Source organism: Ananas comosus, linkage group 1 (genome assembly GCF_001540865.1).
Source record: "Ananas comosus cultivar F153 linkage group 1, ASM154086v1, whole genome shotgun sequence".
In the NCBI taxonomy this organism is placed as follows: domain Eukaryota; kingdom Viridiplantae; phylum Streptophyta; class Magnoliopsida; order Poales; family Bromeliaceae; genus Ananas; species Ananas comosus.
This window is the reverse complement of record NC_033621.1, coordinates 20,160,757-20,188,060: the sequence shown is the minus strand read 5'-3', so window position 1 is coordinate 20,188,060 and position 27,304 is coordinate 20,160,757. Positions and strand designations below refer to the sequence as shown.

The window sequence follows — 27,304 nt, the reverse complement described above, 5'->3', positions numbered from 1 at the left end:
AGACACGTTTATGCGCACCCAAAAGTGAACCCAAAAACACACCAAATACGCACGCGTGCTCGCTCGCGCACACACGTTTCATGGAATGCGTACCAAAACTACCACCAAGCTTTAGGGCTGTAAACGAGCCGAACTCGAGCGAGCTGGAGCTAGCTTGAACTCGGCTCGAATGTCTTCAAGGTCGACTCATGTTCGGCTCGAGCTCGTGACGAGCTCGAAAACTCCGGCTCGTGATCGGCTTGAAACTTATTCGAGCTGGCTCGTGTTCGGCTCGTTAGCTTGATTATATAATCCCCTCCCATTCCCCTAAAAAAAATCATAAGAAAAAGAAAAAAAAAAAGAAAGAAAGATGAAGATCAATTGGATGAACCGGTTGAAAGTGTCGCCGCCGAAGTTCACTGCCGAGAGTGTCACCAGCCAAGGGTGTGCCGTGTGGTTGTGTGAGAGACTGAGAGAGAGAAAGAAAGAGGCGGATGTGTGTGCCTGTGTGAGACTGAGAGAGAGAAGGCAGATGTGTGCCTGTGCGAGACTGTGAGAGAGGAGGCAGATGTGTGCCTGTGCGAGAGAGAGAGAGAGAGAGAGAGAGAGAGAGAGAAAGAGAGAGAGGAGGCGGATGTGTGCCTTTGCGAAACAGAGAGAGAGAAAGAGAGAGCGGCGGAGAGAGAGAAAGAGAGAGAGGTGGCTGTGTGTGCGGCAGTGTGAAAAAAAAATATGCGAAAAGATAATTAGGGTTAAGAATGGAAAGGGTGAAACTTATTTCATAGGCCTATGGACCATGAGTGAAAAGAAAAATTTTAAATATAAATAGGCCTATGGGTCTCTTTTATAAATAAGTTGAATTTTTTTAAAAAAAATTGAATTAAAAATTTAAAATTAATAATCTGTATTATATATTTAGAATACAAATATAATTATACATATATAATATAAAATAAAATTATATTAATATAAAATAAATATAATCGAGCTGTTATCGAGCCGAGCACGAGCGAGCTCACCCTAGCTCGTGTTTGGCTCGTTTATTAACGAGCTGGAAAATCTAACTTGTGGTCGGCTCGTTTAGTGCTTGTTTAGGGAGCCGTTTTCGAGCTCATTTCGAGCCGAACGGGCTGGCTCGCGGCTGGATTGCCACCCCTGGCGAGCTTCCTTTACCCCGCTCTTCAAAACCCTGCCCCCAAAACCCTAATCGCTCCACCCCTCTCGTCGATCTCCATTGGAGCTCAATCCCCCATCGTCTCCGTGTTTCTCTAGGGTTTTAAGGGTGGTGGTTTTTAAGCAAGGGGGGAAGAGGAGAGGTGGACGATGAACTTTAGGAACGTTAGGGCACCCAATGTCCCGGGATCGGGGGGTGCGGCGACGCTGCTCAAGGTGGCGCTCTTCGGCGGCTCCGCCGTGTACGCCGCCCTCAACAGCCTCTTCAACGTCGAGGGAGGCCACCGCGCCATCGTCTTCAACCGCATCCAGGGCATCAAGGACAAGGTCCATCTACATTACCCACCCTATCTTTGATCATCTTTCCCGATCATCTCTTCTTCTTTTTGTTCTAATTACTTGGATCTGCGGCGTTTTTATGTATGATTAGGCTGTTAGATGTGTTCACACATGTTTCATGCAGTAGGTTTTTAGGCTACTTTGCTAAAGGTGGCATCTTGTAGTGTGGTGTGATGAAGCGCTCTTAGGAGAAGCACTGTTAAATCCTTTCACTCAGCTTTTCTCTATCACATGCTTAAAAGCTCCAAATCAAAGCTACAGCAAAATTTCTAATTCACAAATGTTATATTAGAGGTGACTGCAGCTGAAAGCAGAAGGGGAAGCTTCTTTCGTGTAATTGTTCAACAGTTCAAGACAGTTTTCGTGTTCTTTTATGACTTATACTGGAGAGATTTAAGCTCCTTCATATACTTGTTTTCTGATTTTTGTTTAGTGTTATTACCCTGTTGGCTGATGCCTGAAATCTACTGTGTGTGCAGGTGTACCCCGAAGGAACGCATTTGATGATACCGTGGTTTGAGAGGCCAATCATATATGATGTTCGTGCTCGTCCCCATCTTGTTGAGAGTACTTCTGGAAGTCGTGACCTGCAGATGGTATTTACCTCGTCTCTATAATAAGCTTCTAATTTGGCGGAGTGCTTTTGACGGTTTTGTGAATTGGCATGTGGTCGAGAAAGGCTGGTTGCACAACAAATTCTTGTTACTTACATATGTTTGCTAGAATAGATTGGAAATTAAAGAGGATCTGTATTTGTCAATGCTACAAAATTTTTTTTTTACGGGTTTGTCAACTAGAATTATCGTTATGAAAATTTGTGAACTGTATTTTACATTTTGATTGCTACACTAATTCCCTTAGCTCCTTGATTTCTTTTTTGTCTTGGTTGGACCGATTCCTCGGACTAATATCTGACCCCAGAAAACAGCATTTGGAATCGAGAAATTACGACAGTGAAATATCTCTAGACATTTAACATTGTGCACATGTTGAAACATGGAATGCATCTAATCCAGTAATTTGTAGCATAATCTTTGTGGTAGCTAATCTACTGTCCCCGTGATTTCAAATCAACTAAACAAGCCTCAAAACTTCTCTTAGTTGAAATCAACTAAACAAACCTAAAACTATCATAAATTCATGTGAAATTTGGTCGTCTGTTTGAATCCTCAAAGAATTTAGTGGGATCTATCATGTAAATCCTCCTTGTCCTCTGAATACTACAGCCATCTTTTCTCTCTACCATATATGTTTCCTTTATTATCTCTAGCCATGTCATTTTGATATTCCTTTACTTCCTTTTTATTACTTTGGTTACCTTACTATTCTGTTAGTTGTGATGCATCCCTTTGTTTCATGCGGCCCTTCCATAAACAAGTAAGTATACCATTCCTCATTTAGCAATGGTCCCTCATTTTGTTCTCAACAGAGGCTGCTATTTTTAGGTTTTTTATGTCTAAATTGTAACTGTATCTCTTCGTTAAGTAGCACTAAGTGAATCATGATTTTTTATTTCCACTTCTCCATGGCCTTGTCTTTCTCGTAACATCTGTTAGTTGAGGCCCATTTACAGATGCCAACTCTTCTATATAATATGGTTATGCAATATTAAATTCTCAGAACAATATTTGTACAGCTTGGACCTGGTGGATAAAACTCTAGCTGTTTTGTTTAGCCTTTAACCGCCTATGCTGGAAAAGACATGGACTGTTTTTACCTGTAGCTTTTTCTAATCAACTCCTGAATTTGCGAGTTCAAGCATAGAATGATCTGAGCCTGCCTTAGAAAATTTGCTTGTTGCATCTCTTCTACAAGTTCAATCCTTATATAACCATCTATATTGTTAGTTTGTTACAATGTAGTCATAGTACCAGGTATATTGGCAGCTATATTTAATGTTTGCTCTTCTCATTTTCAATTTGATAGGGCTTCTATTCTTTTTTTTCTTTTTGTTGCATTCATGTTTCTGGATTTATTTTTCTCTGTACAATTTTGATTTATGCCCTTTAGCCTCTTTCTCATATGGGAAGACACATATTTTGATATATTTTAGTTAGACTTCTGTTTCTTTTTTCTTGTGATGGTAATTTAATCTGGCAACATGTGATTCACTGATTCCATTATTACATGATGCTGTTTACTTTTACTTTCATATGTACCTGCATGCTCGATTATTCTATTACTAGACTCTTAGAAAGTCAAAATTCTCATTCTCCAAATATGGACTTAGACATATGAGAAGAACTGGTTGTGAAGCTTTCATATATGAACAGGTGAAAATTGGCCTTAGAGTCCTTACAAGACCTCTACCAGAGAGGCTGCCTACTATATACAGAACCCTTGGCCAGAACTATAATGAGAGAGTCCTGCCTTCTATTATTCACGAGACGTTGAAAGCTGTTGTTGCTCAATACAATGCCAGCCAGCTCATCACGCAAAGAGAGGTGATCATCTTCCCATTTATTTATAGAAATATTTACATGTTTCCCATTTATTTATAGAAATATTTACATATCTATTCCTGCAAATTTATCAATTTTTGTATGCCCCGTTCAAAATATCAATTTTCATATATGCCAGACTTAATTTGTTGCCGCATATGCACTATTACTCATGAAATTTCTCCTCAGAAAACTTTTTCTAATGTGAAGCCTATTTACCACCGCAAGATGAATGACTCCGCAGATTAAGATAGAACCGCAGTTTGATGTGCGCACATGGGAATTATGATTTTAGACGTGTATATATGTAAAATAGTTTTCAGGGATAGATATTTGTATGAAACCCTCTTCTTTATATTATGTATATTGCCAAGCTTTGGAAAGATAGGTTTGAAATCATTAGTATGCATAGCTGGATGGGATAGGCATTGATTGAGGAAAACTGAGTTCTTTTTTCCCTCATCTTTCTGTAGACTGTTAGCAGGGAAATACGGAAAATATTGACAGAGAGGGCCCATAACTTCAATATTGCGCTGGATGATGTGTCCATCACGAGCCTTAGCTTTGGGAAGGAATTTACTCATGCAATTGAAGCTAAACAGGTTGCTGCACAAGACGCTGAGCGTGCCAAGTTCATTGTTGAGAAAGCAGAGCAAGACAAGAAAAGTGCAGTTATCAGGGCTCAGGTGAGCTTATTTATTTATTACTCGAACTGTAACGTAGGATTTGTTGGAAGTGATGTACCTTCTGTCTCTAACATCGGAAGTATAAAACTTCTATTGCTCTGGTTTAGTTCTTAAGTTTCTTTTCTCTTGCTGCACCTAATATATGTCAATTTCTTTTTTTTAGTTTTTCATCAATCCATATGGTTACTTTGCTTGCTTAGGTTGGTAAAATATGATTTTAGGAGCATCTGAATCACTTAATTAGCCAAGAAATATGTTCCGAGTTTGCTTGTTAATTGGAAAATTTTCATTGCGGCAAGTTATTCATTCTTTGTCTGAGTAGTTCTCATTCCCTATCAAAGTGAAGGGCTAAAAGGGGCATACAGGAACAGAGAAAACATTGGTGAGAATAAATAGGTAGCAATAGACCTAATTTGGCAGCAAAGGTTAAAATTATTACGTTGTTTACTCTTGTGAGATCCCGATTTACACTGAAATTGGTGACCATGTGATTACATTCTCAGTATTTGTGAGGTTCTTGTTCCGTAAGTAGGCACTTTTCCCTTGTGGGTCTAAGGGGAAGACACCAATTGTTTCCCTGCATTCGACTAAACGAAGCGGAAATAGAAAAGAGAGAGAAAATTATCCCGAATTGTTGGTACGTATGATGAAACCAAGTGGGATTTGTGCCTTCTGCTATTGAGAAAAGCACTGTAATTTCCCACCTCTTCAATGCAGTTGTCGCCAAAACATAATGCCCTGTATGATATTTTTATACTTTGATGAAGGACCTGGTGCTACGTTTCGATGACTGTTCTCTCTTGTGCTTACAGGGCGAGGCAAAAAGTGCCGAGCTTATCGGCAAGGCTATCGCAAACAACCCGGCGTTTCTCGCTCTGAGGCAGATCGAAGCTGCGCGAGAAATATCCCACATGCTTTCCAACTCCACCAACAAGGTTTTCTTGGACTCCAGTGAATTGCTGTTGAACCTGCAGAAGATAAATGTTCAAAGCCCACTCAAGCAGAAGTGAGAGCTCCATTTTATCCTCCTGTTTTTCCAGTTCCGACGAACGGAATTCAGTTGGAAGAGTAAATCAGTTTGTATCTTCCATCAAGGCTGGAGTTTCAGCATGCTATCAGCCTTTTTGTTTTCCGGTGCAGAGTTTCAAAATCCGTTCTGGTAGCAAATTTGCGGAAAAATATTTCTGCTGCAAGGATTTAAGTGCCCATCGGCACAGTCTGTGCCTACGGTCTCGTACCGTGTCGATAAAGTATCATCACGATATGATTTTTATGCTGATAGCATGGCTCAAGACATTCCCTTATTTTGTATCAAATTAGCTAGTAGCTGCTAATGAAAGTGCAAAGAATTTGATAAAAATATACGATGATAAGTAGTTAGAATATGACTTGTAAAAATTTAAAGAAAAAAAAAAAATGGAATCCAAAATATGCACAGAAAAATTTTTCATTCACCAACCAAAAAAAGAGAGAAAGAAGAGGAAATTTATCATTTACCCAGTGGAAGTTGGGATGAATTTGAGTGCGCGATCTTGTTGGCGTCCTTTGAGGTCTCCAAGAGCGTGGTGTAATAGACGAGGGTCCATTGAGGTCTCGAAGAGCGTGGTGTAATAGACGAGGGAGGCATAGGGTTTCAACCGTATCGTGGCGGCTGAGAATAGAGATGTTGTTAATTTTGACCATTTTTTAAAATGACCTCGAGGATGACGGCAACCTCTTGAAATATGCGGAGCAGAGCGGTCACGGCGGAGGTGGCGGCGCTTCGATGTTGTAATATAAGAATAACTTAAATAAATTTTAAGAATTTAAAAATTTAAGATGTTGTAAAAGGATTATATACTAATATATCAATTTTAAAATTTAAAAATAACTTATATATCCTTCCAAAATTTAAGTCAATATATACCAATTCAATTAAATTTTTACCAAATTTTGTTAAACTTTTTTTAGCTTCCAATCTAGCAGACCAAAAAAAAAATAAAATAAATTCAAATGATAAGTTCATCTTCTACCAAAATGTTATGCTGTCTATCAAATTTTAAGGCTATAAAAGAGATAAAATAAACGGTCAGTTTGGAAGAAAAAAAAAAGAAGATGAAGTAATTTTTTAGACGAATAAAAGAAAAGAAAGAAAAGAGAGAAAGAAGAGAAGAAATTAAATTTTCTTTAACAGAAATTGATAAAACTTTACTCGGAAGATATTTTTGTAGGTATTAGAAGTTTAGAAAGGTATGCAAGTAAACTTAAATTTGGAGAGATATATAAGTTATTTTTAAACTTTAGAACGATCCACTAGTATTTAGTCCTAAATAAAAAAAAGTAAAGTTGAGGGGCTATTTTGAAAATAGGCTATAGTTGGAGACTTGGAGTATATGTTTACCAGAAAATAAAATTATTGAAGAGAGGAGTGATAATGTGGTGAGTTCAAATAATGGTAGTTACTATTGATATTTCTTTTGTTTTTTTTTGGCCCTAAAATGCCCCAATCACGTTTATTGGATGCGGAGTCACGGCATCTAGATAGTCGGGTAAATTACATTCTAGCCCCCTAATTTTTTTTTTGGGTCAAAAGAGACAACAGGCTAATTGATTAAAAGTAAAAACTGATTACACTTTGCGTAAAAAGACTCTACTTACAGAGTTTTCAAAAAGTATCCAAAAAAAGTCTGTGGGAAGGTCACTGCTAGAATCAAAAACCAGTTTAGTTCCTGAATTAAGCACATGACGTGCTAAATAGTCAGTGACCCTATTAGCAAAAGTTGCATTCTTTGAAAGAAAGTTGCACTCTTTGAACAAAAATTATACTGTTTCTTCTCTTCCTCTCTTTTTTATCCTTCATTTTCATTTTCGTGTGTTTCTTTTGTGCCTATCTCTTCTTCACTCCCCACCTCCGTTGGCAGATACTTCACCCTCGCCTTCTGCCTCGCGCGCCCTCGCCCGTGCCGGCCCATACTCCGCCCTCCTTGCCTCCAACCCCACCGAGGTCGCGGTTTTCTTTTTTTTTTCGACCCTCCTCCACCGCCGGAGAGGGGAAAAAAAAAGAGGATCAGAGAGAGATAGGCGGGTTGTGGGCGGGCAGGAGTGAGGGCGCGTGGGACAGGCGAGGGAGGAGGATCTGTCGATGGAGGTGGAGGACGAAGAAGAGATGGGTACAGAAAAAATGAACGAAAACAAAGAGGAAAGAGAAGAAAGAGGAGGAAGAGGAGAAACAGTATAATTTTTGCCCAAAGACTGTAATTTTTATTCAAATAGTGCAATTTTCGTCCAAAAAAGAATAATTTTTTTCTTAAAGAGTGTAATTTTCTTCTAAAATAGTGTAACCTTTTTCTGAAATAGTGCAATGTTTCCTTGAAACGGTGCAACTTCATCATCTTTATTCTTTTTTCTTTGATTCTTCATTTTTTTTTTTGTAGAAAAAAGTATTTTTCTTTATATTTTGTTATTTATTCTTTTTATTTGTTTTATTTTCTGTATCTTTTTTCTCGGCTCCACTTTCACCCATACTCGCTCTGAGTTCTCCTTCTTCGGCGCTGGCGTCGGTACCGGCGCAGGTGAAAGTGGAGGAGGAGGATGCACGTTGTCCTCGTTATCGTTGTGGAGGGTCGCAAAGGTGGTAGAGGGGGCTTGAAGAGAAAAAAAAGAACGAGAGAAAAAAATGAGAGCAAGAGGATGTGACGTTGCCCTCTTTACTGTTATAAAAAATTGGGAAGGCGGTGGAGGAGGATCGGAGAGAAAAAAAAAGAGGGTCGTGGTGCGGCCTTGGTAGGATTGGAGGCAAGGAAGGCAGAGGAAGGGTGAGCGGGTGAGGGCGAGAGCACGTGGAACAGAGGCGAGGTGCGCTGCCACTGCCTCCGCAGCCCTGTTCAAAGAGAAAGAAAAAAAGAACGAGAAAAAAATAAAAAGAAAAAAAGAAATAAGGGTATTTTGATTAATTTTCTAAAAATTCGACCCGAATCCGCAAAATTTAAAAAATTAGCCTACTTTTGCATAAAACTCAAAACTAATAAATTTTTTATACAAATTGGCCAAGTTTGTATAAGAGGAATAAAAATGAGGTGGAAAGCAATGAATATCCAACTGTTTATATAGAATTTTTTTTCCCTTTTTTAATATTAAAATCAAAGTTTGTAGGAATATAGTCATATTATTTTTGTAGTTTTGTGTAGCATATAATCATGTCAAATTTTTATGTCACTGTATTTAATATGTAATCAAGTCAAGTGTACCGTCTCCTTTACGTACATTTAGTATAGTGTTATATCACCTTTATTTACATGTAATGTGGAGTCATATCGTTTTAATATCATATCGATGTTTTAAGTAATGTCAACTATTTTGTCAAATGTATAACCATATTAGATATTTAATTATATTGAGTGTATTGTCAAATAAAGTATAACTAGTGAAGTTACCCGCGCATTGCGGCGGAATGATACTATAGAATATAAAATATAAATAAAATAAAAATTTTAAATTTTTTGATTTGATATGGGACTTCAATAAACACAAATATAAAATATAAAATAGATATAGGTATAGATATAACAAAATTTATAATTTCGATAAATAAATCACACATAATAATAATAAAATAAGCAATAAAATTTTTTTTACCCCATACACATCTTCATTGCACTATCGACATCGGAGAGGCAAATTCTGATCTTTACATCGCGTTCGCCGCTAGTGTCTAGCTCCTCTTTAGTCACGACCATATCAATCCTGTATCCACATCCACTGCTTCTTCTCTATCATTGACTCCAAATCCATCACCGTTTTTTTCTGCAGCGCTCCGTCGCGATCCTCGAAACCCTAATTTCAATCCACACACAATAAAAAATTTTAAAAAGTTACAAAACATGAGCCCTTTTTGTGCGCCAAGAAAAAAAGAAAAAAAAGATATGAAGAAATAGAGATTAAATCATGTAAACATATTAATTGAGAGATAAGGGGGAGAAAAAAAAACAATATGAAAAAAAAGATATGAAGAAATGGAGATGAAACCATATAAACATATTAATTGAGAGATAGGGGGGTTAGGAAGATGAAGCATTGGGTGGAGATGGTATTATGTAAACATATTAATTGAGTGGGGGTTTAGGAAGATGAAACATTGGGTGAAAATGAGAGTGGAAAGAGAGAAGAGAAAAGAGTGAAGGAGAATTTGCCACGTGGCAAAAAATTAGGAGAAATAATGTTTAGGTATAGATAATAATAATAATTATATCACATTTATTTATATATAGTGTATAGTCATATTATCCTTAGATCTTGTAGATTTTTTAGTTGTGCTAACTGTTATGTCGAGTGATAATCATGTTCATATCTAGTGGTGTAAATAATATCATGATTGAATAATAATAATAATTTATTATTACAATCATTATGATTTAATAAGAAGAAGAAATAGAAGAATAACAACAATAATAATAATAATGCTAATAAAAATAAATTAATAATAATGTTATTATTATTAAAAAATAATTATTTTTAAATATTATTAATATCTAAAAATTAGTGATTATTAACTATTAACTATAATTATTTGATTATTATTATTTATTATTATTACAAACTAATTATTATTAGTAGGGTTGTCAACAAGCTGAATATGAGTGAGCTAGGACTGGCTCGTGTTCGTTCATTTATTGAATAAGTCGAACATGAGCGGGTTTGTTAAAAAATCGAGTTGAAAATTTCAGCTCGTGTTTGACTTGTTTATTAGCGAGTCAAATATGAGTTAACCTGCGAATAATAAGTTAAATTACCAGCACTACTACTAGCGAGAAAATTGAAAGAAAATTTAAAAATTAAAATATATAAAAAGCTAACTTATAGAAAACTTCCATATTAATACCCGTTTTTTCGCTTTCCCCCTATGTCGTTAAAAAATCTACACTTTACTCTCTTAAAAAATAAAAATATTCATAGCGGGGCACGCTATGACAAAATAACCAAATTACCTCTCATTTTCTTCCGGGTGGGCGTGGACGGAGAGGTGGGTGAGGGTGAGGNTCATTTTCTTTCGGGTGGGCGTGGACGGAGAGATGGGCGAGGGCGAGGGTGAGGTGGCGGAGGTGGGCGAGGGTGTGTGTGGGCATGGACGGAGAGATGGGCGAGGGCAAGGCGGCGGAGGGTGAGACGGTGCGGCCGAGGATAAGTAATAAGGAGGAGGGTTTTGGGGTTATTTTGGGTATAAAAAATAGGATATAAACGGAACCGTAACGAAACACTGACGGCGGGGATCAAAATGAATATATTTTTTTAAAAGGGCAATGCGTGGGTTTTTGAATGACAGGAGGAGAAAGTGAAAAAAAGATATTGGCCGGAGGGTTTTCTTTAATTTAGCCTTTATAAAATATAGGTCTCTTTATATTTGGTTAGCCTAGATTCAATTAGTAAAAAATTGTAGTACACACATACACATTATATTGAGCCGAACACGAGTGAGCCAATCCAGCTCGCTATTTATTTATTTAAATAAACGATCGATTTCGAGCTCATTTTGAGCCGAACGCAAGTTAGTTTGCAAACAACGAACTAGATTGCCGGCCCTAATTAGTAGTGATTATCAACTACAATTAGTTAATTATTTAAATACTACTACCTTCTACTACTACTACTACTACTACTTCCACTATTAACTATAACCATTTTGTAATAAATCTATTATTATAAATCAATGGGGTCGGGTATTTTCTCTTTTCTAATCAGTCTAGCTAAATGATGCTAGATTAAGATTTTTTCTTTAAAAAAAAATCAAATTTGAGAAATTATTTTCTCAAATAAAACTAGACATGGCGTTAGTTCTCCTCTTTTCTCCACCTAAATATTGAAAAATGTATTTTTGCTAAAGATTATTATAGTGTAAAATGTTAGAATTTTCATAATTGCCCCAATTAATCATAATTAAATTTGAATTTATTATAAATAAAAATCATTCTTAATAGATATAGAACTACTTGATATGATATATCTTATCCTTTTTCTATCCATTTAAATTAAATAGAATCCTAGATTTTGATGGGAAGTTGATCTGATTCTATATAAAAGAGTATTGGTCATGCTACCTTTCTCATACGCATTCTGATAAAGAATTATCATTGGCTCCATACATAAAGGAAAATGTCTGGGATAGAAGGAGAAACCAAATTATCTAAATTCGGTTGTTGACGTTCAGATTATAGCCAGACTTCTCGCTTCCGGAGATCAATCAAAAATTTTTTCTGTATGGGCTATGATGCTCCGTGAGTCATTATAATTTTGTTAATGATCCTGAATTTTAATATCTATTTATTTTTATTATTGTTTTACGTACTGATACAAATCTATCATAAAACACTTCTAAAAGTTTTAAAACGTTGAACATCCAAGCACAAAAGTTCAAGCACTGCACTAAAACTAAATTAAAATGTAGGGGGCTAGAATGCAATTTTTCCGACCTTCAAGATGCCGTGATTTTGCATCCAATAAATGTGATAAGGGCATTTCGGTAAAAAAAAAAAAGAAATGAAAAATCAATAATAACTACAATTATTTGGACTTATCAATTACCATTCCTCTCTCCAATAATATGCTGGTAAAAGCCCCTCAACTTTTCCCATTTTACTAACATTTTTAATTTTTAATTTTTTAATTTTTAAATTTTAGTTTTTCTAGTTAGTGAAGCTAAAATATTTATAAAATTTCGTGAATCTTCTTGTTATTAGCCATTAATTCTTTCTATTTTACTTTCTAAAAGATAGATATAACTATTAAATTGAATGGAATCACCAATAAAATGCATAAATCATTTTAATTAGTCAAATTAATTTAAATTCTGAAAAATTTAATAAAATTTTTAGGGTCCTTCATTTGAAAAAGTCTATAGTTGAGGGGTCTCTTTACATATTTACCTAATTTCCCGCCACTGCCGTACCCCACGCTCACACGAAATAAACGCGTTCACGCAAATTCCCATTTTGCCCCTCTCGTCCCCTCCCCTCCTCTCTATAACTCGCTCTATAACCCTACTCTCGAAGCCCACAACGAAGAAGCCCTAGGGTTTCCGAATGGATCGAATTACCCTAATCTCCCCCAAATTCGCATCAATCCCGTGTTCTCCGATCCCCAATAAGCTTTTCCCCAAATTCCCCGCTCCAATTAGGAGGAGAATCGGGTGCTTCGCCTCCTCTCTCACCGATGGAGATAAAGGTGATGTTTCTACGAAGAAATCTTAAATCAATGGCTTCTTTATATCGATTTTCATCTTTCGATTCACGTATAGGGACCAAGTTCGCATAATTAGACCATTATTTCTCTTAAGTGGTGGTAATTCTCCAAGAACAATGGGTTTTTAGCTCACTAGTTCAATTTTGGTATCATATTGTTTTGGTTTTTTTTTGGAATAAATGCATTAGACTCATCTGAACAATCGCAAATTTGCGGATGACCCCCTCAACTTTAGAAAGTTAACATTAACCACGCGAACAACTAGTATTACGTGAGTAAAATGACACAAATGCCCTTAGATTGATCAATGTACTCAAAATAAGATGTAGGGTGGTAATTGAGCTCGCTGTTCACGAGTCAGCTCCCGTTCGGCTTGAAATGAGCTCGAGATCGAATCGTTTGTTTACTAAACGAGTTGAATTTTTCAGCTCGTTTAATAAACAAGCCGAACACGAGTTGGGGTCAGCTCGCTTGTGTTCGGCCCTATAATAACTCGAATACATATATTTTATATTTAATATAATTTATATAATTTATATTTTTATATATATAAATAATTATATAGAGTTGTGCTTCTATACTATCAATAGTATAGAAGCTCTTATACTATAGTGTTTTAAACCGTTGGATCCTCTTTGAGATCCGTGCATAGATTTGGGAGATTAAGTGGGATGAAGTGGGATGCAGCTAGTAACACCGTTAACAGAGAAATAAAAGAGGAGAGATAATCCCACTTCAAACCTCTCTCTCCCTCCGTTAATAGGAAAATTAAAGAGGAGAGAGAATCCTACTTCAAACCTTACAAATTTTTTTCCACATATTTATTTCTATTTTTAGCTGAATTTTTTTATTTTTTTAAAATTATTTAAAAAATAAAATAATGAGCATATGCAATTTTTTACAATTATAAAAAATGATAATTTTTTTTATTTTTTCTAATATTTTTTTTATTGAATTAAAATTTATATTTTAATGTAATTTTGTAAAAATTTATAAAAAAAACAGTCATGAGGTATGGATCTTTTAAAAAAATACAAGATACTTGTATTTTCTTTTTTTTCTACGTATTTTATTTATATTTTTATTAAAAAAATTCTACAAGATTGGTACTAAATAAATTTTTATATTTTCTGTAAAAAAATTATTTAAATACACGATTCTTCGTACAATTTTATATTTTTTTACTGATTTTTATAAAAATAAAAAATTATGTAAAAAAAATACAAGATTTGTGATTTGTGGGAGTTTTCCCGAGGTGGGGGGGGGGGGGAGGAGCGGGTGAGGGAGGAGAGATGTGGAGTTGAGGTCAGAAGAGAGAGAGAGAGAGAGAGTAAGGTTTGAAGTGGGATTTTCTTTCCTTTTTATTTTTTCTGTTAACCGGTGTACTAGCTGCATCTCCCTTCATTATACTTAATCTTCCAAATCTGTACACGGATCTCAAAGAGGATCTAATGATTTAAAACACTATAGTATAGGCAACTCAAATTTATATATATATATATATATATATATATATATATATAATATATATTATATATATATATATAGAGTTGGACTGGACTACTATTAGTAGCAAAATCCTATTATTGCTACCAGTTTTTTAGCCTTTGGATCAACTCTTTTCATTATTTCTAACCATTGGATTAAATACTATTACCAGTGGGGACGGCACTCAACCCTAGGGGGACCACTCAACTCTAACTGACTAATATCATCCTGACCCTACAATTTTTCATCCAAGGGTTAAAAACTTGATAGTAAAAAGAGCGTTTTACTATTAATAGTATTCCAGCCTAATTCTATATATATATATATATATATATATATATATATATATATATATAAAATACAGATTTTTATTATTTGATTTTTTGCCCATTCTAAATATAAAACCCAACTCAATTATAAAAAAGTCTATTTATATCTAAAATTTCAACTATCATATCAAAATTTATATCTAAAGTTTCAACTCAATCTATTCTGCTCTTACAAGTAAACATGTTTAGCTGTTTCTGCTCACCTCTTTGGCGGTACATTCAAGCTTGCAAAATTTGTAGTTAATTAGTTAGTTCTTGCAAATTACTTATTTATGTGGCTCAAATTGCTGCTCCGTTTATTGTGCCGTAATCGTCTACGAATTAATCAAAATGCTTAATTTGGTTTCTGTAGTTGTGTATCTGCCTCATGCTACTCTATATTCTTAATTTTCCGTAGTTCATTTAATTGATAATTGTTTTTCTTTTTCAAAAATTGTTGTTGATTTTCTGTAGTTGCAGAGAAACCGGAAATGCAGAGCTACACGAGCATTCCGTCGTCAGCTGACAATGAGGCATCTATTGCTTGTCAAACTCCTCGATTTTTGGAGCCATACGCAGCAAGCTGCATGTAAGTTAGATACCTTGTCGGTGTTTTCATTTTTCGAAGTTAATGCATCTGATTCAATATAATTATCGGTAAAATGTAGGGGAATTGATCTTTTACTTTGTGACACCTAAACAAATTACTCCAGGAACTTTTTGAATTCCTCGCAGTGTCTCATTCATATATTGGTGCATTTTCCATCCAAAATCTCCAACCAACATCTGCTTGGAGCTGAACATATTTAATATCTAAAATCGTTTTTAAGTGAAAAATAATGAGGGTCTGAATTCTAAAAGCAGTTCACAAAAAGTTCAGGGGCTATTCATTTCATGCACTTACTGAGATTCTCACTTCTTGAAATTTGTTTCTCGCGACTCTTGAAGAGGCTCACCTCTTCTGTGGATTGGAGTTGGAGTTGGGGTATCAGCAACATTTTCAGTGGTAAGGCTTTTCTCTAAATGTTGGTTTTACAAGCCTCCTGCTGCCAGTTTTTCTGATGCTGTAAATGGCATACATATGGCAGGTGGCGACGAAATTTAAGGTGAGGTTATCCCATCCCCTGATTTATATCTTAGTATACATGTTTCAAAGAGTTATCTAATTTCAGAAGGATTGTAGATGAAAATATCCCACAAGGGATGAGGTATCTAATCGAATTCAACAAATATTTCGAGCTCAAGACCTTCGTCGTCTAAACAAATCATCTTCTTTCTTCGAAGACATTTCATCTTTGCTTCTTGCAGAGAAAGGCGATTCGAGAAGCATTCAAGGCTGTGATGGATCCCACGGTGCCGCAAAATGGCAAGTTCAATGCAGAGGCGTTCACTCCAGACTCGCCATTCCCTTTTCCTGCTGAATCAGCTTCAGCTCCAACCGCCGCATCAGAAGCACATGTTGAATCACAACCTGCAACAATGGATGATGTTCCTGCAGCAGAAATTGAAGCAAATGCGCCTGTAGAGAGTGAACAAACTGAATCAAGCGAGGAATAAGTCAAGGAATATAATCTAGGGCAAAATGCATGGATCGTCTGCTATCCTGATTTTGCGACTGGCTCTCTATACTTTTCAAGTTTTAGCTCAAACACTTTATTCCTTGAACTTTCACATATATTATACTTTTAGTCCTTGATTGTTAAAACTTAGTTACCTTTGTTTTAACGACGTTTAAACTACGATGAATAAGTCATTTTATAGAAACGGGCGAAATTATCCTTTGCAAGAAAAATTAGATATTTTGTACAGTCAGGGACTAAAATGCCATATATCTAAAAGTTCGGGGACTAAATCTTCAAGCAAAAAGCGTATGGACTGTGTCTCAATTCCAGGATATCACAGGGTCTATCATGCAATTTTACCGAAAAATTACCAAGAAAAGGAGAGAACCGTAACAATGTAAGAGAATCTTTATCCATAGAGAATAAATCAACAGGAGTTGTCGATGGAAGGATTATAATGTAATTTACCTCGTATGCATATAGTACTCAATTCGTAAATCAAAATAACTGTGTTTAGAAGGACATAAATGAAAATTATATACTCAGATTCAGCAATATTACTGGAGTATCTGAATTAGTACTACTCATCCTCACCTGCCTCAAAGGGCCCTTTGGGGAAATGTGGTCCTCATTGCTTCCTACATTAACATGAAAATTTCTAAGTGTAACTGAGAGAGTTCCCTTAAATGCTTCTCATGATCACATGTATTACTATAAATATTTAAAGCAAGTTTCTTGTGATGACTTGTAAGATGATTACAGCAACTAATTCCTCATGATTTAGTCTGAGGCTTCATATTCAGAGCTCCAACCATTTCATGGTGTAATTGGGAACTATCTATCTATCTATTTGCTTCGAACCGGCCTCGAGTAATCATCTATCCGATATTAATCCCCTGTTTGTGTAGCAAGTAAATATGAAGGTTAGTACCTACGGACTAATTGCTAGCTAAATATTAAAGATCTTCCTCTATTCTTCTTCAGTTCTTTGATCTGTTAATTTGTGTTTTTCTTTTTATTCGAAGTAACTTCTGATCTTCTTTTGTTCTTTGAAATGATTTGCAGAAGATTGTGTTGAAAGTGTGCATCAACTGTGACAGGTGCCAAACCAGCATTATGAAATCAGTCGCACGGCTCAACGGTTAGTAAACCGCCTTTCTCTCTTCATCTCTACTTGCGAGTGTGCGCGCACGCATGAAACTTGAGCTCAAAAGTTAAATGTTTTTGATGAAAGAACTATTTTGTTTCTGCTGCAAACTGTCTGGCTTATTTTGGTTTAATCAGCTATGATTAAGTAATCTATTTTATTGCAAAATTTTAGTTTTTATTTTTTATTTTTCTTAACGTTCGAGTACTGACAATTTGCAATATCAGGATAGTACAGCGACTATCCATACATTTTACCCTAAACTAAGATCACGAAAAGATATATACGTATATATAAATGCGCGCATATATGTTTATGCGTATGTATATCACTGTGTCGATTTTCTTGGATGGTTGATGATTACTTAGGGATACAATCGCTGGCGTTGGACGCGGAGAAGAGCACGCTGACGGTGGTGGGGGACGTGGACGTGTTGCGGGTCGGGAAGGAGCTGAAGAAGGCAGGGAAGGCGGTGGAGGTCGTGAGCGTCGAACCGAAAAGAGAGGAGAAGAAAGAAGAGAAGGAAGCATCAGGAACCAGCAAGCTTCTGCCTCCATGCTGCAGCACTTGCAGGTCACATGGTCTGAGCCATGTGGTTTTTGTTGAAGAGTTGCTGCCATTTGGGTGCAACATACTCTAGCTAAAGCTCTATGCAACTCTCTGACCAGTTGGATCAAATGATGTGTTTTTAGAAAAAATTTGAACATTTCTGAGGATGTTTTGGAAGATGTGAATAAAATTTAGTGTGTTGTTTATCCTTGTTATGTGTGGTTAACTGGTGAATGATTTGTGTGCATGAGTATGTGCAGTTGATTAATCCACCTCTTCTTTTTCAATTTTTTTTTTATTGTTTTGTTCAATATTATTACATTAGGAAATTATATAACTTATAATATTCTATTATTTTCTTAGTTAGTCTATAATTTTCGCTTAGTCATATTATAATATAAAGATAAATCAATTACTAACTGTAAGAATACTTTAGAATATATTCTCTTTCGGCACATCTTAAAGTGTCCATTTATGCACACATCGTTTTATAAAGCTCCTGAGCATCAAAGTGGTTGTTTTTTAAAAATGCAAAATAGAACTTGGTCTAATGATCGATCATAAAATTCAATTTCAAAGTTAAGCTCCATAGAAAATTAAAGCTTACACCATTGCAAATGTCATATAAATTAAACTTATCGCTAAATCGAGACCTGTGGTAGTACTCATTTTCTCTCAAACACTATTACTTGTCAAATTTATGAGGGGAATTATTACCTAAACCAAGAGTACCATACAATCGGTGAACCGGAAAATTTAAATTGCAAACCACTGGTCTAATGTATTTTCTCCCCATAAAGGAGACAAGATAATTTGTTTTGGGATAATTATCTATTTATCTCTTAATATTTCTGAAATATGTTATTTATCCATAAGTTTTGTTGTTAAATAGATCCATCGTATTAATTCTTTGTTATTTAAAAATACCCTCGCTATTAGTACCTGTTAAGTTATTTCAGATTAAATTATTACTAGAGTTAAAAAGCAGTCAAAATATTTATTTTTGCCCATAACTTAAGAGCAAATAAAAAAAGTTAGCGGTGGTAGAAGGATATATTTGAAAGGAAAGAAATCAAAATAATTTTTTTTTCCGAACTTAAAATCAAATAAGAAAAGTTTGTGAAAGTAGAATGATATATTTAAAAGGGCAAAAGAGTAATTTTATAGAGATAATGGTTGTTTCACTAACAGAATCCATCTTTAGGGGTATATTTGAAATAACTTGAAATATTAAAAAAATATTTTTAATATTGGGCAAAGTTTTGCAGCTTATAGTGACTTAGATTTGAGCGAGGAGTAAAATTATTAATTTTATCTACGATTTTTCTTTTTTATTTTTATTTGTCTTTTTTATTTGGTTGCCTTGAATGTTTTTTGAGGCCGCGTTGCCTCAACCTAGGGATGCAAACTTGGTGGATTTAGGGGTGGGAGCCCGGCCCCGCCTCCCGCCCCAACTATCAAAATCCTGCACTGTTTTCTGTCCCGAATCCGTGATGAGTTAAAAAATATATCCCATAATCCGCCCCGCTTCGTAACCCACCTCCCGCCGGCACTCCGAATCCACCCGGCCAACTAATATTTTTTGTAAAATTATAATATTATTAATATTTTATAAAATATAAAATAATAATTTTTAATAATAATATATATAAAATTAACGAAATTAATTATAAAAATTAAAAATATCAATCACAATGCAAAGCAAAATTCAAAAAATTTAAATATATGAGAAATGAGAGCACTAACTTATTTGTATATTGGACTTTTTTGTAAATACATTATTTTTTAGAGATATTTTTTAAAAATATAAGTCGAGGCGGATTTGTGGTGGATCATGGCGGGACGGATTTGGGGCGGGTTAAAATTTCTCCCGTTTTCTGCCCCAAATCCGTCTCGGATCATAAAAATTATTCCGTTTTTCGCTCTGAGTCCGTTTATTTTCTCTATTTACTACCCTATTCGGGGCGGAAGCTTCACCAATCCGGATCCGTTTGCATCCTTACTTCAATCCATGTAGCTAAATTTATTTCCTAAATGAATGAAGCGGGTACCATGCTACCTTTTTTTTTTAAAAAAATATTAGTCTTCTAAGTATGGTAAATAAAAAAGTCGAAAACTTTTCAGGAATATATAAGTAATTATTTTTTTTTTGTCTAATCTGCTCCATAGACCAGGTCCACCTAAAACTTTTCCTTTTTATAAACAAAATATTCTACAATTTAATTAATTAGATGCATTTTTATAACACACAAGGTCTGTGATTCAATAACTATAATTTTCTGACACCTATTATTTATGAATTAAATAATATTTTGTTATAAATAATATTCTTTTCTATTATAGTTTTTCTGGGACTACCTGATGCTTATTTAATAATTTTTTTAATGCTTATAATTTGTTTAGGTAAAAATATATAGAAGTTATCACAACTTAATTTGACTCATTTTTATATAATTATCTAATCTTTCAAAAGTTTTATGTTGGTATTTGGCTACTATACTTGTTTAATTTAAGTCTTTTAATAACTCTCTTGTTATAAAATTTAGATAGATTAATTACTTCAATCAAAATATAGTTGCTTAAATCACATTAAAATGCTCCAACAAGTCAAAATAGAAGAGTTATAAAATAGCTTAAAACAAACAAATTTATGGATTAGATAGTAAAATTAGAATTATAAAATATTAAATAGTCAAATCAAAATGAATCATAATTATGTTGTGTTCCATGCATTTTAAATTTTTTAATTTATACAAACGAATGGGAGTAATCACATTTTAATTATAAGATAATTATTCATGAACAAATTGTCAAAGTTTGGGTGTGGTCCGTAAGTTGCACGTATGCACCCGGTGCAAGAAAATATGACTGTAACAGCGTAGACCGCGCCGTTTTGTTCGACGATAACGGCGTTATTACAACCGTTGGATGGTTTTGAGCGACCACGGCATCTGAGCTCTCTCCCCCCTCCCCCGTATTCTTCTTAGAGAGAGAGAGAGAGAGAGAGAGAGAGAGCGAGAGGGCTCTCCAATGGCGGCGGCGAAGCCGAGCCCGATTTTGGCTTCTCCCCGAAGCCATAAGCCCACCACTTCTCTCTCCTCGCCTCACTCGTTCGTGGCCTCAAACGCCTCTCTTTGGCACGAGCACAAACACCTTAAGCGCATCTCCGTTGGGCTCAAATGGAACGCTCCGTCCAAATCGACCTCTCGTGCATCCCCGGTTAGTTGCTTCACCCCCCTTTGATTTGGTCTCCTTTTTGGTTTGTTTACAAGCTTTGGCCGTGAGTATATTGGTTTTGAGGTCCTTAAATTGGCGAAATTTGTGGAGGAGAGCATTTGGTTTTGCTAAAAATTGGATTTTTTTTTTTGTTAATTTTGATGTGGGTTTTGCTTAATTAGCTTAAAAGAACTAGTTTTTGTGTATTTAGAGCTTCTTCTCCATTCCTTATTCCTTCTGAGTAGACGTGGTTAATTGTTTCCTCCACCATGAGTATCATTGCGTTTCTTTGCGAATTCACCAATGAGTATGATGTTTTTGAAGGCTGACTATCATGCTTTTTAACTTGAATTGTTTAAATTGTGGAGGAGAGCATATTAGTCCGGCTAAAAATTGGATTTTTTTTTTTTTTTTTTTTTTTATTTAGGTTTTACTTATTTGTCTTAAAAGATAAATTTTAGCATGTTTAGATCTTTCTTTCCGCACCCTTTTCCTTTTTGTTGATCACTGAGAGTTTATTTGCAAGCTACACAAATGAGTCTATACTTTTGATTGCTTGTTCTTACTCTTTTATCTATAAGTTGTGAGAAAATGTAGAAACAATGTGTTGATCTTGCTTCAAATCAAATTATTTTTTTCAAAAAAATCTGGGTATTGCTTCATTATCTTAAATTGCTACGTAGTTTCAATTGTGTGTGAACTACGTAGTTTCATAAAATTGTTGGTGATTTTTCAGTAAACTTGGATCTTTCTTTTTGTTCCATTACTTAGTTTCACTAGAATGTAATTGATTTGTTTAGGCTTTCTTTCTGATTATCATCTCAAACAGGTTGTAGCTGAGGCAAAACCGGCACCACTGCGGATAATGATTTCGGGGGCGCCGGCTTCTGGAAAAGGAACACAATGTGAGCTCATAAAAAAAAAGGTAGCTCTTTTGTTTTGAATGCGCATTCTGGGCAGATGCATATACATAACATTAATGTTCTATTGCTTGTGTATATGGATCCCTTAGACTTTTTCTCCTTTCAGTTATTCCATTTGAATTATGTGTTTTTTTAACATCAATTCTCTTTATTTATATTCGGAGCAATTGCCTTTCTGTGGGTCATTTGCTGTAATGTAACTCTTTCATGCTTTGTTTTAGATTTTTTTTATTCTCTTATTTATATCACCATGTGATGTCGTGAGGTTTAATATGCTGTTTGAAATACATATAGTGAAGGAAGCGAAGTTTAACTTTCTGATTCCCATAATAGTTGTAGTTTCGCCTTTTGCTTATCCAGTGTCTTAGTAGTAGTTCCATACTTTGCATTTACGGTGTCCTAGTTGTAGTTCTATATTGCCTTCGTGACTCATTTGCATTATGGATCGATGTGCGGTGGATCCTTTCTGAATAGCGACAGAATGAATTCCGATATGCAGTTTGGGCTGGTACACATTTCTGCTGGGGATTTGCTTAGGGCGGAAATTGCCGCTGGGACTGATAATGGGAAGCGGGCCAAAGAATACATGGAGAAGGGCAAGTTGGTCCCTGATGAAATCGTTGTTTTGGTATATAATTAATACGCATATCTAGCTTTCTTTTTTAGACTCATGAATTTTGTCGAACTGTTTTCAACATATCTTCTTGGTGCTCAGATGGTGAAGGAACGGCTCATGCAACCTGATGCTGAAGAAAATGGTTGGCTGTTGGATGGATATCCGAGAAGCTTATCTCAGACAATGGCACTTGAGGATCTTGGAATTCGACCTGATCTTTTCATTCTTCTAGAAGTAAGAATTTTGTTTCAAAGAGTAATCAATTTGTGGACTTTGTTTCGCTTTTTATTACTAAATTGTTCTTGCAGGTTTCCGATGAAATTCTTATTGAGAGAGTGGTCGGACGGAGACTTGATCCTGTTACTGGAAGAATATATCATTTAAAGTACTCTCCACCTGAGAATGAGGAAATCGCTTCAAGGCTTACTCAACGCTTTGACGATACAGAAGAAAAGGTACTATACTTTCTTTAGTTACAAAATTCTATTGATTCTGTTTCAAGTTTACAAAACAATGTATTCACCTTTTATGGTTTCCAAGAATTATTCTGTATTAAACACTAAATCTACTCACATTACCTGTAATAATTACTTGGCACAGCAGGGGCCTCAAATGCAAAAATTGTAAGGTGGGTGCTAATTTGACATTTCTTTGCACAGATATAACTATGATTATGTTATAATTGAAACAATGCTTACTAAGGCCTCGTTTGACATTGTGTTTGTCTTTTATTTTTTTAAATATAATTTGTGTATAAAAAAAAAATGCAGAATTGGATAGTGGATTGATTGCAACAATTTCATCCGAAGTGTTTACTTGGCAAAAGAAAAATAAAGATTTGAAAGCAACTTTTTTTTTGCTTCCAAATTTTTTTAAAACAAGTTATCATCTATTACTTAGCCGGATGTATTGTAAGCTAGTCAACAAAAGAAAGTCTTTCCTCCAACATATCAAATTATATAGACTTAGTGTTTAAAAAAAATAATAAACAAACATGATCCTAAACGAGCCCTAAGGTTTCTGTTTTTCTTGTCAGTTAGTTAATGCGCATTTTTTTTTATCTGATATAGACAAACAACATGGTTTATTTGAGATAGATCTCCTATTTATGCTTTCTATTTCTTTTCTTTATTCATAGGTAAGGTTGAGGTTGCAGACTCATTATCAAAATGTCGACTCTGTACTTTCAATATATGATGACATAATATACAAGGTACATAACTACTCTCCCCCTCTCTCTCTCTATTATATCTAACAGGACTTTTGTTTGCGAATGTAATACTGTGATGCAATGCATTTATATATGTATTACATGGACTTCAGATTGCCAAGAACACTTGCATGACGTCTCGGTTTCTAACTGTCTAACCTATGAACAACTATGGTCTTATTAATGAAATTTATATGAGTGAAAGTATAACTAATAAATTAAGGAATTAGCTATTTTTGAGATAGGGTGCTAAAAATGAGTGGATAGCAAAGTAGTACTTTCCTTGATTACAAGTATCCCATAAAGCAAAGATCCTGCCAATATGGGGTCCAGAGAAGAGTAACCTGTTGGTTCTCTCTCTCTCTCTCTCTCTCTCTCTCTCTCTCTCTCTCTTCCAATTTTCCTTAAGAAGGGTGGACGTTCATAAACATTATAAATTTCTAATAAAAAGGAGATGAAAGAAATGCATGATCTTTGTATACTCAAATTTATGGGATTATGTCCACGAGCAAATTCTTGATTCTAGCTTCCAACAACTTTGTTCACTCTTTAGGCGGCTTTTATATAAAGTTTCTTGGTTGTAGAGACACAACTGCAATCTGGGTGATAATTTCCCCAGGATTATACTTTGGTGCTTTTGCTTCTTATTTACTTTGGGTTTAACCTTCTGTTATTGAAGAAAATTGGTAGACTAAGTGGATTGAAGATCAAAAGGACTAAAACTAGGATCTTAGGTTTAGGTTCCAAAGTATTGTTGGGAATGTTCACTCTATATGCTTGAGAGGGTCAGGTCACCTTCAGCTTACAAAGAAAGCCCTCTCAAACACAATATTTTGACCTTTGTTTATATTGATTTAATGGGATCAAAATCATTGATTCCATAACCTTTGTTTATATTGATTTCATATTTACCGATATCATTGATTTCATATGAACAAAAATCATTGATAATGACCTTGTACTAATGACCTTGTACTTAATTTGTTTATATGGGTTTCATAATTTGACTTTTCTTTAAATTGATTTCATATGATCAAAATCTTTGATTTCATGTACACTTTGTAGTCGACGTGCAAGAACACATTAAGAGGAATTATCGGTTCTGAACAATTAATTCAGTTGTAAAGACTATCACTTTCTTTTCTGCACCATAAATCTGGGGACTTATATATTGATTAACTGGTTAATCGTTTGTTGTTCATACTTGGTTATTTTTCGGGATACATCTCTTGAGATCTGACTATCATCTTTCTTTAAAGTCCAATAACGTTCTTTCACTTGGTCTTGAAATGCGTGCGGACTAGTGAACTGGTTTCTACTTTCTTGCTGGAAGCACCCCCAAAGAAGTAGCATGCATCCCGCTATTCGACCAAACACACCTCAAAAAAGCGAAGTTTTTTCTTAGATTTGGGTTAGCCCAAATATCCCGATGAGCTGCCCAATTGATGGGGCTAACCAATTTTATGTTAGAATACTTCTATTCCAATGGAAATCAAATTATCCTTTATTTTAATCAAACGTAATAGGAATATCTGCTAGATCTATTGTTCTAATGAAACGTAATGGATTATCATATGCTTCCTGGATTTCGTTTATTCCTGTCTTCATTGATTTCAGTTGTTACATGAACTCTACACGGGACTATGCATTATGTTAATTGCTCTGTATCCGTCATTTACATGTTATTTGTTTATAGCGAAGAGTAAAGAGGTCACTAAATGTGTTAATGGCCACGTGTGATTGACGATCCTTAGCACATAAAGGATCCAACTGTAAAAATCAAATAACGGCAGGCTCTAATATGTTTAAGCAAAGAAATTGGGGATTCAGATAGCAGTTAGTCAAAAGAACTCAAAAACTATTGTTGATTTCACGATTTTGTTGCTAGTTTTTGGTTAAGGTTAGACGCTGCTTAAGCTTTTGAATGTCTGGTGGTTAAAACCATAACTCTCTGAATTCACTGCTTTGTCTAATAACGACTCGCTGAGCAATTTTTTTGTCATTTATATATACATTGATTTACTCTACAATGTTATGTTAGCTCAAGCATTGTTTATTTTTATTATGAGTTGGGTTAGAATACTCTTAAAAGTAAACAGGCCACCATACTATCAACTTGTTTTCAAAGATGGGGCATTCGAATTGACAATCTAGAGTATTTTCAGCATCTAGATATTGAATTTCGTGTTTTTTTTTTTTAAATCGCTACCATGTCCATTATGTGATTACAAAACAAATGATCGCAAATGAATAACATTGTGAAAGTAGTGGTTATGATTTTTCATTTCAATATCAGAGTTGTCAAGCGTGATCTGAATAGTTAAAAAAAAAAAAATTCTATAAAAAATTTCAATAGATTTAAATTGTTTTGCAGTGTTAAACGAGCAAAAGACTCATATAGGCTATAAAGAATTGTTTATTTTGAACCCCTTCAGTCACTAGGCAAATAATTTTTTAAAAAACACGAAATTTGGTTCCCAAGTATTTCAAATACTCTAGATCACTTTTTATGATGCCGATCATCAATTCAAAATCTCCATCTTCGAGGATGATTCTGTGTTAAAACAACCCGTTTACTCTTAAGAGTATTCTAGCCCACCAACTCGTTTACCATACTGTGTTTTATCACACTGCATTAAGTTTTGGTCCTCTTTCACTATTCAATTCAGGTAAATGGCAATGCCCGCAAGGAAGACGTGTTTGCGGAGATTGACAAGGCATTGTCTTCGATCCTTGAGAAGAGAGAGAAAATGGATTCGGCATCCATCGCCGCAGGTTTGGCTCATTAGATTTCGCCACCCTCTCATGTAACTGTTGTTGATTCCACACATAAGCTGCCAAAGGCTTTAACATTGTGAAGGTTGTCGCTAATATTATTGTTAGAAAACAAGAATGGCAACAAAGCTTGTAAGAGAATCAAATAGCGCAATCGGTGCAAAGTAAATGTTTAAATTGAAGGAAATCCTGTATAAGGTTGTGTTTTGAAACCTTGTTAGTTAGTATCTCTTTAAATAGACTACAAGGTTTCATTATTATGCTTGTAGTAGAGTTGGGTTTGGTGTAGCTTTCAAGGCTTCCAAGGAGAAATGTGAGATTTTATGCTTGTGGGCTGTGGATTGTTACAAGCATATTTCTTGTGAAGTCTTTGTGGCATCCAGACTTCAAACCTTTTTTCTTTTTTTTTTTTTTTTTTTTTTTTTTTTTTTCTTCTTCTTTTGAGAGATAGGTAGCATGCTTCTCACTTCGTTTATTTCATTTAGAAATAAACTTAGTTGGAAATGTGAATCAGTTAAGATTCGAACTTGGGATCTCGGGTACCAACCATCAAGCCCTTTGCTACTTGTGCCGGGAGCGGTCGGTCAAACTTCAAACAATTGGTTTATCAAGTTGTTGGTTTTCATTATCTTTGGTTTAATAGGGGCTAAATTATGAAAATTTTTGTTTGAGATAAAAAAA

The 27,304-nt window shown here is 35.0% G+C and overlaps 4 protein-coding genes across 6 annotated transcripts; all 4 read left to right on the top strand.

Annotated features, from left to right (window-relative positions):
• Nucleotides 1,069–5,978, top strand: LOC109720300 (prohibitin-1, mitochondrial-like). The gene is made up of 5 exons (XM_020247324.1): nucleotides 1,069–1,479; nucleotides 1,971–2,087; nucleotides 3,765–3,935; nucleotides 4,406–4,618; nucleotides 5,431–5,978. The coding sequence occupies exons 1-5, from the start codon at nucleotides 1,303–1,305 to the stop codon at nucleotides 5,626–5,628; spliced, it is 876 nt and encodes a 291-aa protein (XP_020102913.1). The 5' UTR covers nucleotides 1,069–1,302; the 3' UTR covers nucleotides 5,629–5,978.
• On the top strand, nucleotides 12,580–16,636 carry LOC109715814 (protein TIC 40, chloroplastic-like). Of its 3 annotated transcripts, none has more exons than XM_020241015.1 (5): nucleotides 12,582–12,811; nucleotides 15,106–15,214; nucleotides 15,574–15,631; nucleotides 15,714–15,731; nucleotides 15,934–16,636. In XM_020241015.1, the coding sequence occupies exons 1-5, from the start codon at nucleotides 12,670–12,672 to the stop codon at nucleotides 16,180–16,182; spliced, it is 576 nt and encodes a 191-aa protein (XP_020096604.1). In that variant the 5' UTR covers nucleotides 12,582–12,669; the 3' UTR covers nucleotides 16,183–16,636. The 3 variants fall into 3 exon arrangements, with proteins under 3 accessions (XP_020096611.1, XP_020096604.1, XP_020096596.1); XM_020241007.1 differs by having other exon boundaries at nucleotides 15,100–15,214; XM_020241022.1 differs by lacking the exon at nucleotides 15,714–15,731 and having other exon boundaries at nucleotides 12,580–12,811; nucleotides 15,100–15,214.
• LOC109715836 (heavy metal-associated isoprenylated plant protein 43-like) lies at nucleotides 16,996–18,118 on the top strand. The gene is made up of 3 exons (XM_020241034.1): nucleotides 16,996–17,110; nucleotides 17,253–17,328; nucleotides 17,703–18,118. The coding sequence occupies exons 1-3, from the start codon at nucleotides 17,105–17,107 to the stop codon at nucleotides 17,972–17,974; spliced, it is 354 nt and encodes a 117-aa protein (XP_020096623.1). The 5' UTR covers nucleotides 16,996–17,104; the 3' UTR covers nucleotides 17,975–18,118.
• LOC109715807 (adenylate kinase, chloroplastic) lies at nucleotides 20,911–26,989 on the top strand. Its single transcript, XM_020240997.1, has 7 exons — nucleotides 20,911–21,102; nucleotides 21,929–22,024; nucleotides 22,522–22,650; nucleotides 22,738–22,872; nucleotides 22,947–23,093; nucleotides 23,777–23,851; nucleotides 26,518–26,989. The coding sequence occupies exons 1-7, from the start codon at nucleotides 20,914–20,916 to the stop codon at nucleotides 26,635–26,637; spliced, it is 891 nt and encodes a 296-aa protein (XP_020096586.1). The 5' UTR covers nucleotides 20,911–20,913; the 3' UTR covers nucleotides 26,638–26,989.

Excerpts from the sequence above, each read along its gene's own strand:
- LOC109720300 (XM_020247324.1), top strand. The coding sequence starts at position 1,303 with ATGAACTTTAGGAACGTTAGGGCACCCAATGTCCCGGGATCGGGGGGT. Across the intron at positions 2,088-3,764 it reads GAAGTCGTGACCTGCAGATG|GTGAAAATTGGCCTTAGAGT; the intron begins GTATTTACCTCG and ends ATATATGAACAG. Across the intron at positions 3,936-4,405 it reads AGCTCATCACGCAAAGAGAG|ACTGTTAGCAGGGAAATACG; the intron begins GTGATCATCTTC and ends ATCTTTCTGTAG.
- LOC109715814 (XM_020241007.1), top strand. The coding sequence starts at position 12,670 with ATGGATCGAATTACCCTAATCTCCCCCAAATTCGCATCAATCCCGTGT. Across the intron at positions 12,812-15,099 it reads TCTCACCGATGGAGATAAAG|TTGCAGAGAAACCGGAAATG; the intron begins GTGATGTTTCTA and ends GATTTTCTGTAG. Across the intron at positions 15,215-15,573 it reads CCATACGCAGCAAGCTGCAT|AGGCTCACCTCTTCTGTGGA; the intron begins GTAAGTTAGATA and ends CGACTCTTGAAG.
- LOC109715836 (XM_020241034.1), top strand. Across the intron at positions 17,329-17,702 it reads ATCAGTCGCACGGCTCAACG|GGATACAATCGCTGGCGTTG; the intron begins GTTAGTAAACCG and ends ATGATTACTTAG.
- LOC109715807 (XM_020240997.1), top strand. The coding sequence starts at position 20,914 with ATGGCGGCGGCGAAGCCGAGCCCGATTTTGGCTTCTCCCCGAAGCCAT. Across the intron at positions 21,103-21,928 it reads CGACCTCTCGTGCATCCCCG|GTTGTAGCTGAGGCAAAACC; the intron begins GTTAGTTGCTTC and ends CATCTCAAACAG. Across the intron at positions 23,094-23,776 it reads TTGACGATACAGAAGAAAAG|GTAAGGTTGAGGTTGCAGAC; the intron begins GTACTATACTTT and ends CTTTATTCATAG.